General features: G+C 39.7%; 1 protein-coding gene across 3 annotated transcripts in view; it reads right to left on the reverse strand.

Annotated features, from left to right (window-relative positions):
• tenm1 (teneurin transmembrane protein 1) overlaps positions 1–12,079 on the reverse strand; it is a 300,581-nt gene that overhangs the window by 172,733 nt on the left and 115,769 nt on the right. For all 3 annotated transcript variants that reach the window (XM_081611713.1, XM_081611715.1, XM_081611714.1), the window contains one exon: positions 7,950–8,188. In XM_081611713.1, the coding sequence (XP_081467839.1) occupies positions 7,950–8,188 (239 nt within the window). The remainder of the gene's footprint in view (positions 1–7,949; positions 8,189–12,079) is intronic.

The following is a 12,079-nucleotide window of genomic DNA, read 5'->3' on the forward strand; positions in this document are numbered from 1 at the left end:
TTTTTCTTTCTCCGCCCTTCTTCCCCCGCCCCTCCACTCTCGTCCGCAGCTGGAGCCTGCACTGCGTTTGACCTCTGCGATTAACATTCGGCTTCTGCAGCTTATTCACCGTCAAACTGTGAAACTAGATTTACTGAGGGGGGGAGAGGAAAAAAAAACAAAAAGCAGAAAACAACACACATTAAAGTAATAAACTCTGAGCCACTAATGACTCATTTGGCTCTTTGCGAAAATACCAGGTCCCCTGGAGCAACATGTAGCGCACAGCAGAACCATAAAGAAGATCTTGGTTTACAACACAAGTTGTCTAAATCTGTGTGTGTGTGTGTGTGTGCGTGTGTAGGTGTGTGTGTGTGTGTGTGTGTGTGTGTGTGTGTGCGCGCTCGCAATTGGCTGAAATGTGATTTGGTGCTGATTATTGGATTGCAGGGTGCTGCTGACTAGCTCATTTCCCTTGCGTCAGGAGCTTCCCCCTGTTGCCATAGAGACGGTTATCATTCAAAAGCGAATCTTCTTTTCTCAGATACGACCGAGCAAGGGAAGGTCTCAACTTTTTTTCGTTTTTTTAAACGATAAAACATTAATTGTGATGGAAAATGCTCCAAATGATTTAAATAGTTTTTTTGATTTTTTTTAATGAGGCCCAAGCGTCCACAGTGGAGTTACAGGTAGTGCTGTCAGCGGTAATATTCTTCAAGATTACAGATCCAATCTTAATCTGTCCTCTATCTCTCCTTTAATGCATCCCCCCCCCCCACCCCCGCACCCCCTTGCCGCCGTGATGCCAGCTCTTCATATCTGATGGCCGTGTTGTGCTTAATAACAAGCTACGATTGCAGGAGGGAGGGGCACTTTGGGGGATAAACAAATTAACAAAGCTATTCACAGCCTTTGCAACACCAGGGGGTCTGGGAGGAGTGGAAAGATGGCAGCAAAGGAAGAAGAAGAAGAAGAAAAGAGCACTGCCTTCGCTAATCACTACAGGGGGCACGCGCTGCAATCACTTAGGCCCGGCGTTATCTCAGCAATCATGTGTCGTCCTATTGTTGTGTTAATTAGAAACTTTAATATCAGCCATAATATTGTTGCCTCGTTATTTGCCCAGTTACTTTTACCCCCAAATTAATAAAGAACCCACATAACTTAACGGAGACCGCACTAAAAGGCTGCAAATAAATCCGAGGAGGAGCGACTCGAAGAGCTGCCGCCGCGCCAACGTGTTCGGAACGGGCTGCAAAAGGGCCCCGACGCCGACTCCGGCGATCACTCGGTGTGTTGTTGAGGGGCGTGTAAGATCAGTGGCGAGCTCCGTTGCACGCAGGAAGCAGGCGGCGATTGTTGTGAGCGCAAGACAGCTTTGGCCCGACGTCACAAAGAAAACCGGTGGAAGAGATCTGCCAAATGTAACAGCTGCGCTAACGTGATTTTTACCAAGGGGGAAGAGTGTGGCCAACGCTGAAATGTTTGATTCCAGCTTGGCACAAACTGTAAGGGAATATTTCATATTTATATTAAATGTCTGGAGTGCCCAGATTCAGTTAGCAGACTTTGGAGTGGGAAACTGACAGGAAGTCACTATATTTACCCATTTCACACAAACAAAACTTACATCAATTCTGTTATTGTTGTTTAAGGAAAAACATTTTTTTACATTTCTGACTTGCATTAAGCAAAAGGTGGAATTTACCACTTAATTTACCACTACATATTTTAGTGCCAGTAAAGCTTAAAGTCCTGAATGTTTGATCAAGAATGCATGACAATGCAACCTTTATATTGACTTTTTGTTGAGCATCCATCTTAGCACTGCCTGAAAATCCTTGTGGATAATAATATAACAGGTTTTCTTGACAAGAAAAGTGAAATAAGTGAACACTAATTAGGGATACAGAAAAAGTGGATACAAAAACAGATGGAGTGAGCATTTTTGCTCCAATAATCATCTCAGGGCTGCACAGTGGCGCAGTTGGTAGAGCTGTTGCCTTGCAGCAAGAAGGTTCTGGGTTCGATTCCCGGCCCCGGTCTTTCTGCATGGAGTTTGTATGTTCTCCCTGTGCATGTGTGGGTTTTCTCCGGGTACTCCGATTTCCTCCCACCGTCCAAAAACATGACTGTCAGGTTAATTGGTCTGTCTAAATTGCCCCTAGGTGTGAGTGTGTGTGTGCATGGTTGTTTGTCCTGTGTGTCTCTGTGTTGCCCTGTGACAGACTGGCGACCTGATTCTTATGAAACAATTAGTCAAAATCTAAACAAAAACAGATGAAATAGAGATTTTTTTTAAAGCTGCTACTACGTTAGCATAGCTCGGTCGATTTTTGACAGATCCCAGTCGCAATTCGTCTCGGAAATAGACTTTTTTGAGAAATAATAATAATAATAATAATAACTAAATCTGTAAGAAATATAACAATTTTAGGCAAAAAAAGCCAAAAGCTTAAGGGAATGACTATCAATAAGTGGAGTATTGACATGATGTAAATTAGCATGCTACTCCTGTTGCAACATGGCAGACAAGAGGACTCTGCAGAAGAATTATTTATGTATAAAAAAAAAATTTCTATGCTGTCATAGATCCCTGAAAACTGCTTATTTGTTTTCAATGTTAAACACAATGAATGGAAAAGAAGTTAAACATTTTTTTTTTAAAAGCTCTAATATATTTAGCATGCAACAACTACCCACCTCAGTGCATGAGGTCAGCCCGACATGCGGCGAATATATTCGGAATAAATTATCACGCTCTCAAAGCAGAATGAATGATTTTTCTTTTGAATTGCATTATGATAATGAGAATAAATCCTCCGCTTAAATTTGATTTAATGAGGGAATGACTTGAAATCAATAAATCCAGGAGAAATCTGAACGGTTATTTGATGATGACGAGGAAAATGCAAAACCACACCGGGGTAAATTCTCTTTCTCCCCTCGCTGTCACTGGCTCCTAGTTAATTCATTAAAGTTACAGAATCGTTATGTAATGAACCTAATCATGTGGCGGCCTGTGTCCCCCCTCCCCCTCTCCCGACAAAGACATTAAGTCTGTGACCAACGTGAATTTCGCATTTCACAACTTGAATTTCGTTGATTTGCAGGCGAACATGCCATCGACGCTCACGTCCCATACGTCTCGGCGCGATCGCCACGGTGACGTCAATAAGAAGATCAATCACCAGCAAAAAGGAGAGGAGCATGACACCAATTAAAAGGTGGTGTCATTTCCAAGTCATTGCTCACACTTCTTGCTAATGCACTAATTACCGGGGCTGGGGCATTAATGGAATAGCATGGCTCAGCCTGGGGATTAATCTGCATGGATTCGCCGGGGTGTCTGTGATGTCTGTCTGTTATGTGCGTGTGTGTGTGTGTGTGATTAATGCAAACCCCTGCCCGCTCCAGGCCTGACCTTGAGCGCCACCACAGGAGGGAAATGAACTGGCAAGGTGAAGAGGTTGGGATACCTGCGAATGGGGCCGCGGAGGGGGGCCAAACAGCCGAGGCGGAGGGGCCTGATCAAGGTTAAGGAAGACAGACGTAACGGGAAAGGATCGACTGGTGCAGAACACGGCACAGGGTGTGACTCAGGATGCTTTAGATGTTTTATTTACAGAAGAAAACAAGTTAAGGTTTAGGGATATGCTGACGGCATATACAATGTTTTATAAAAGTATTCGTATAATTTGTGTTTTTATATGTTTTTTTCACTATTCAACCATAAACTGTGATGGACCAAATTATAGCAGAGTAATTTTGTAAAGAGGAAGGAAAAGGCGGTTTAAATTAGAGGTTACACCAACTAGCCGACCTTTAGACCTCTCCATTTTGAGTACACATCTACTTAGATAATGATAAAATCTACCTCTCAGTTCATTGCTCCTAAGAACGCTTGCAAACAGCATCAAGAAGGAGTACTGCTGTGGTGATTAGGCCTGTCACAATAAACAATAAATCCCATAATAAATTCAAATGAACTCACGCATTTTCTTTTACATGATTTATAGTTTTTTATTTCTTTTGCCTCTCTCTTTTTACCAAAAACTGGATGACAAAAGTCTGGTGCTTTGGCCTCAACTAGCCCAATTTTGTTTACAGAGATTTCAAAACTTATTTTATTTGTTGTTTTGTTTATTTATTTTGGATACTTAAAATGTCTTCCACTTCCAGTGTTAAATGTTCAGTAGAGTTTAAAGTTTATCAATCTATGAGAACGCGTTCTTGCATTATTATGCCGTTACTTGAAAATGGTCGCAAATCAACGTTATCGTTTATCGCGATACCTTCTGGAATGATTTATCGTCTAGTAAAAATCATGACAGGATTAGTGAGCCAGTAGTAGGAGCTTCTTAAAGAGACACAGGAAAATTTTGCATCGTCAAATTGCAAAGTGAAATTTCTTTTGCTACGTTTTATATATGGAGCATTTTTTTATAACAACTGAAGGTAGCAAAGTTAATTGATTTTGCTGCAGAATGGCACTATGTGCCTGGAAAATACATAATATCTCCTCCTTTAAGCAAATGATCAACATATCTCAGCAATGTTGTTAATAGTCATTCAGCTCTCCAATATCACTTTAATATTGGACATATTGATTAAATAGAACGTGAAGAATTTGTTTAGCATATTTGATTTCATACTAATACTCCTGAAGGAATGAAAACTAGTAGAAGCAAAAGCCTAAATCATCAATGCTGTGGCGACATTTCAAAGAGATGAATATGAATGCTGAAATGAAACACATAAAGGCAAAGATAACAAAAAAAGTGGTTGTATCTTGTCATTATTATGGGTTCGTAGAACCTAACCTTCCTGTGGAGCATAATTCTGTCATTTCAAAGACTTCAGAGCAACGTGATCTTTCATAAAAATACATCCCTGAACACCTGACTAGGCAACAGAAAGTGCAACACTAAGTTTGACTAAGATGTGTATAATATAGAGATTTATGCAGGGGTGAAAGTAAGTGGGTACGGCAGGGTACTGCGTACACCTAGAAAATTTAGTGGGGGTACGCAGTACCTGCAAGAGAGGGGAGCGGCTGTCTGCTGTAAAAAATTAATGGGTTCACTGTGCAGCTGTGAGTTCACCCACTAATTAGCCGTGACTGATTAGTTTTTCAAGAACAATCAAAAACACTACTTAATCAGTTAATATAACTTTTTTCCCATTTCATATTGTTTCTGAACTGTTCGTGCTTTGCCAGAGCAGGGGCGCAATATGTCGATCGTGGAAGGTTTTGAGTCGATCTCGGCATTAGGTGACAAACTGAACGCCGCCAGGACGCTGAGAGCAGCACGTCCTCCTCTGGCTGGCTTAGAACGTTCAAAACTTTATTAAAGAACAACAACAAAAAATCAACAAAACATGTTCAAATTAATGGCCCAACAATAATAATCTCAGTGATTATTGTTTCTACAAGGTGTTGCGCAATTCTGTGCGTTTCGGTTCGATTACCAAAATAACCAGCAGAGCAGGAGTTTAAAATGAACTAATCAACCACCGCTGTGTTCGGGGGAGGCTTATTAATAATCGCAAAATAAATATCTAGCCTGCAAACATAATACCGTATCGGACTGAATGCTATGTTTTTTTAACCTCTGGTCGGCTTGTGCAGCGCAGGAGGTTGCCATGGCAACGGGTGTGCTTAAATGACAGAGACGGAGAGTAAAAATGTGTGAGTGGTTTAGAGTTGATCACCTGTTCAGGTTGTTTTACCTTTGTTTTCCTTTGTCTTGGCGGATCACAGCCGCGGTAGTTTCTGAACATTCAATAAACGACAAACTTTTACGAATTACCTCGTTCTTTGTGACTATAGTCATTTACAACAAACATCAAACACGGTAAATATGTTTCATTAAGTATTTAACAAACAAATGGCTTCTACCACGATAATTATGTGAAATTAAATTAATTGTCTAATATTAAAAAAATAGTTTGGTGCTGTCAGACTCAGAGTCTGAGAGGCTTTTCCTTTATCAAACTTTTTTTTTTGCCTCCTATTTAGTGGAAATATTGACGTTGATGAGACTTTCTCTAAAATGATAACCTTTTTCAACCTTTATAGCTCCACTGTTGAAAATGAGAAGCTAACATTCACAAATGACATTAAAATAAAATCCAGTCCAACATCTGGTTTGAGGTGATTCCTCTGGAACCTGTTGGAGGAAAAATATCCCAACTTCAGAAGATGAGCTTTTAACCTAACAGAGCTCTGTGGTTCCTCCTATCAGTATGAGATTCAGGGTGAGGAGGCGCCATGTTAGGAAGAGAAGTGGAAGCTGCAGGATCTTCAGAACAAACAGGTCATGATGCTAAGCTACTGATTATCCCTCTGTCTGGACACAGGATCAATAGAACCAGTTTAAAAGCTAAAATGAATGGTTATATGCCAGACATGGAAAACTGGGATGCACTCCATGCCATGATGTTCAGAATTTAGGTCTCATGGCATCTCAAGGTGTCAACATTGCAGCCAGTGGGCTGAAGGAAATACAGCTTTATTCTGTAGCAATTCAAGGGCTACCCAACTTATTTATATATATATATATATATATATATATATATATATATATATATATATATATATATATTTTTTTTTTTTGAGTCGATCTCGGCATTAGGTGACAATTTTTTGTCATAGTACCCCCAAGAACTTAAAACTACTTTCACCCCTGGATTTATGCATTATGCAATGCAGTAGGAACGAGTCTTTTATTTAGTTTTTAACATCATTCAAGTAAAAATAACCAGAAAAAACAAACTGTAAATTCACACTGAATCTGACCTTGACTGATTGCATATTTATGCCTGTAATAAATGTTTTGCATTATTAAGTGACACTTAATATTATTATGAAAATTTTAAATAAAAAAAAATACATTCATAATGTGTTTTTTTTTATCATTAAAATAGTAATAAAAGAACATAATGACATCTTTTAATTCTGTACTTAAACAGGTATATAGTGGTTTATAGTTGTAAATAATTATGGACACATTTAAAAAGCCAGTTTCTTATTGTATTGTGACACTTTTGGTTTAGTTGTTTCAACTGGACGCTTCAGTCAAACTCTAAATGCTCGTCTTTTATTTTGAAATAACCTGTACCGCAGCAACATTATTTCCCAGTAAGCATATAATAACCAAACTTAATTGGTTTTTTGTTTCATTCGGTTTGGCAATTAGAGAACAAAATAAAGGGATGTAAAAAAAATAATAATCCCAACATACTGTATTAATGGCATTTTTCATGCTATGGCTAATAGAAACAGAACAAAATGACAGGTTTAAGTAATAAGACCAAAACCGAATGACATTTTTGATTGAGTATTAGGTAAATTGTAAGAAAAATACTTAAATAATAAAGAAGTGTAAAGTCATGAAGTAGTAGGACGAACGTGGACTGAATAAGACATTACAAATACACGAGAATGGCATGAATTTAATGAGAACGTTGTTTGTGGGCGATGATGTGTGTGTGTGTGGGGGTGAAGACAAACACTAAATGAACCTTTGCCTATGTATGTGTGTGTGTGTGTGTGTGTGTGTGTGTGTGTGTGTGTGTGCTTGCGTGTGTGCGTGTGTTTGTGTGTAGTCATCACAGGGTAATTACTGGTTTTCAGTGCTTTGGTCTGGGACGGCTAATTTGCAATTTAAAGTATTCTACAAGGGGTCCCGTTTTGAATACAATACTGCTCGAAAGCAACAATGGACAAATTTCAGCCGCCTGGCTCCTGACGCGTATCGATCGCCCTGTTTTTGTTTATTTCTCTTTGTTGCTCCTGTATTTCTTCACCAGAAGAAGTCCGGATTCAAAAATAAATAAATAAATAAATAAAATAAAACCTTCCCGTTTACGTGATTCTTTCCTGAAGATTTAATGTGCCACTTTACGCGGCAGGGCTACGACGAACCTCATCAGCCAAAAGGTACAACAGTTCAGCGGTGACTCACCAATGACATATGTGAGCAGCAGGGCCAGCGTGAGGGTCAGCAGGGAGGCAGACAGGGCTGTGCACTTCCAGTTGCAGCAGCGGTGAGGCTTGTTGAAGGTAAACAGCGGCCTGGTCACGCTGCTGCGAGGGAGCGGCCGCGGCGGCGGGGAGTACACATTCCCAGAAGCCAGAGGATATCCCTGCCCCGCGCCTGACAGGAGGGCTGATGAACCCGAGCCCTGCTTGAACAGGAAATGTCTGCAGGGGAGGAAAACACAGAGAGAAAGACTTCACTCTATAGAAACTAGTGACGTCTGTAAAGGGGTAAAGTTATTTCTTGAATTTCTGAAACGATCAGAGGTCTTTTTGGAGTTTCCGAGAAAATGGGAACATTTTACAGTATAACTTGGGGGAGAGAAAGAATGGCGGCAAAAAAAGAAAAACCTAATGGTTCTCCCAAACTTAGTGTCTGAAACTTTACATGTACAGGAAGAATTCAAATCCCTTTCAAATCATCCCTTAATCCTTTACTTACATGTGTTCTTTGTGTTTTGTGTTGCTCTGAAAGGAGTCAAATTGTTGGGTTGAGGTTGATCAAGCAATATTATCAAGATTGTTTGTGTATGTGCTAACAAAATGACAGCAGTGGAAGACAAAATTAAGGTCACATCTTAAAGGAATAAAGAAAAAAAAACAAAAAAACAACACAGAACTAGAGAGATGGATCATTTCTGTGCCAAGTCTTCAGGTAACGCCTCTTTTGGATTTCCTTTACTACGGTCCAAACTATGTTTCTGTTTAAGGACTCTATTTAACCCTTTTGTGCATGAATTATGATGCTTTGTGTCAGGATTTTCTTTCACTTTTTTTTAGTTTCTTAAGGCATAAAAAAATGGAAGGAAAAAATTTTTTGTAAAACAAATGTTTTTATTTTATTTTATTTTTTTAGGTGATCAATTGTAATTTTCTCCAAATACAAAGTTATTTGAAAAATACACCAGTAGTATTGTTCTTCAGGGGTTATCTGATGTCACAATATTTTTTTTACCTGCAAGAGCCGTCTACAGTAGAAGGAGGGCCCGGGTCGGTCGGCATGCTTTTTTGTCTGTCGAACATATTGGATTTAACAAAAATAATTTCTTGGATTTGCAGCTGATGGCCAGTAGTTGATAGTGTATTTTATGATGCACTAGTGTCCACTTCAGTGGTCTGTGTGCATTTATAACATAAAAATCCATAAGAAGCACAAGAAAATGGCTATGAGATAAATGTCCACTGTAGTGAACACTGTGCATGAAAGGTTTAAGAAAAAAAAAACAAATAAGAGTATCCTACAGAGGAAAAGTATCATCATTTAAAACAGAAATAATCAAAAGCCTTTTAATATGATTCAGTTCTACAGTTTATGGAAGCTGGTTGGGAAATACAGTATCATCCCATTGTTCACACCTTCACAGTCTGGGAGTTTGAGTCAAAACACCTCGCTCTAGCTGTATCACCTTCTGCCGTCCTGGGTTTGGTGACTGAACAGTATCATCTCGTAAAACAGAATTTGTTATCTAGCTACAAAAAAACACACAAAAAAACGGCAGCACCCAGTTCAGGGTTTAAATATGCAATTAATTACTATGAGTCAAGATTTTTTAATAGCGAAACTTGAGGCTAACCAGCGTTCACAAGTGTAAAGTCGTTTGGTGAACCACCGAGTTCTAAACATTGGGCCTGTTGGACGTGAATGTGAGTGTATTTATCAGAAGGAATGAGCTGAAACTGATGGGAAGCTGTTCAGGGTAAGGCAGGTTCTCATCAACTTGCAGATGCAGATCCAGAAATCTTTCATCAAAACTGTGAAACAAAATATTGACGTCGGCCATGCCAGAAGCTGCATCCCCCGGTGGGCTTGTAATGTGTCTGCTGGTCTTGGAGGTGGATATGCTGAATTTTAGAGCTTACATGCAGCTGATAAAAAGTAACTCTACTCCATTTATTTCCCCCTTTTTTTACATTTCTGCGTCTGTTTTCGCCTTGGTAAAGTGGAGGAAAAGCCGAGAATCACCCGAACTCCGTAAACGCTCCACGCAGCTGCTGCAGCACCTCGGGCGCCATGTTTGCCTTCGGAGCGTTCCAGAATCAGCCCTGGGTCGTTGTGGTAACGGCTCCACCACTGCGATTGGATGACTGCTTTTTGAGGGAGGTGTTCAGCAAGCTGTCAATTAATTACTGTCCTCATCTTGTACGGTAGGAGCTGTTTTTGCATCTTGTGTTCCACAAACTACACGCCACATGGGACCGCCGTCTGCATCTTCCTAAAGTAGATTACAGTCGGAAGTTGGGAACAGTCACAGTCGCTGTGCAGGTCTATCTAGGACAGCGGTTCAATGCTTCACCAATTACTCTAGCAAGACACAAGCTTTTTTTTTTCCTCAGGTATCGTGTGTCTTATTCGGATTCTATTTATGTAAATCTGGACTCGGTGGAATTAAGTCTCACTCTGAGCTACGCCTGGATGAAACTCATTTAAAGGGCCCTGAAGGTGGGAGATTTTAGTCGAGACCCCTCTGCTCCCATCTTTTTTTTTTCTTATCCAGACAATGTTCGGTTCACGCATCAAACGGAAAACCGTCTGTCCCAGTTTGCTAATGCACAGCGGTCCGGCCCGGCTGAACCATAACCTGTCAAATCAGCTTTAATAAATGTGTAGAAGTTGGTAATTTGGGGAGAACTGTTAATATCCCACATGTTGTGCAAAACTCGTGTGCTTTTAATCTAACTGTGATTTTTAAAAGGTGAGGAATAGGTCATCAAAAATTTATAAAGGTGGTTACAATCAACGGGAAGCAGCGGAAGGAAGAAGCAGTGGGATTCCTTTTGCAATTTACATTATTCTCCCCAATACATTCTGGGATGAGGGAATTTACAACAGTGTTAATACCCAGCAGCAACTTTTTAATTTTTTTTTACATTTTTGTCACATTGCAAACACAAACTTTAGTGTTATTTTATGTGATACACCAACAGAAACTATCACAACATTGAAAATTACACATTTTTTTATGTATGCATAGACTTCACAAGTAGGTAAACATATTCAGCAAACAGAAATGACTTAGAGTAGGAGCTTCTTAAAGAGACAGAGGCCGATTTCAGAGTGCCATATTGCAAAGTCAAATTTCTTTTAAGTTATATTTCACTTGATTTATTTTTGTAACAAATCAAGGTAACACAATAACTTGATTGTGCAACAAAATAGCACTATGTATGTGCCAGGAAAATGCATAATACAGTCCCTTTAAAACCAATGAATATCCCAGATAAGTCAGGGATAAAGGGCAAAAGAGAGGTTCAAAGCAGGGATAAGTTATAAAAGCGTATCCTAGGTGGTAAACATCTGACAGAACTCTGTTACCTTCAGTTAAAATGTAGTGGTTTGGGACCACTGCAGGTCTACTAAGCACTGGTCTTCAACATAAGTGTAGCAGATTTTCACAGTTCAGGTGGGAGGTTCTATCAGCGAGTCTAATATCAGCTGTGGTTTTCACAAATCTACTTTTATGGAAGGCCGCAAAAATGAGCAGACTGCATCCTACTGTCAGAAGTTGTAAGCCAAAGCAGTCGTTCGTATACATAAAGTACCATTAGATTTGCTTAAAGGTTGTGAGCAAATTTAATCACCAGGATTTGCTCAGATGTAGTCGCTCCAGAACCTCCATCCTCATCCAGAAATCAGATTTGAACCATCGAACATAAAGCTTCAGAACCTCTGGTCTGCGTTATAGCATCCCAACAAAATACATTAATGTTTGTTAATGTGAACAGATGCAATTTAATTCATTTCTAAAATATTTTATATAGGAATACTTTTTTTTTTCTCTCAAGGAACCATAAACCACTTTGCAGGTTTGCTCGGGCAAATTCCCAAGAAAATCCAACTTTTCTGATGACACACCATAAATTTAGCAGTCATAAAATATTAAACCTCCAGCTCTTATCCCGCCCAAGTCCTTCATCCTTTGAGGAACCCCTGACTTAACCAGGGGGCTTCTCTGTCGCAACCTTATGAGCCACCACTGCAATGCAGAGCAGCAATAATATGAAACAGATTGAAATAGTGCCGGCACACACGGATCAATGACTTACCTATTCCCTTTG

Source organism: Poecilia reticulata, chromosome 10, assembly GCF_904066995.2.
Source record: "Poecilia reticulata chromosome 10, P_reticulata-male-v2, whole genome shotgun sequence".
Taxonomy (NCBI): domain Eukaryota; kingdom Metazoa; phylum Chordata; class Actinopteri; order Cyprinodontiformes; family Poeciliidae; genus Poecilia; species Poecilia reticulata.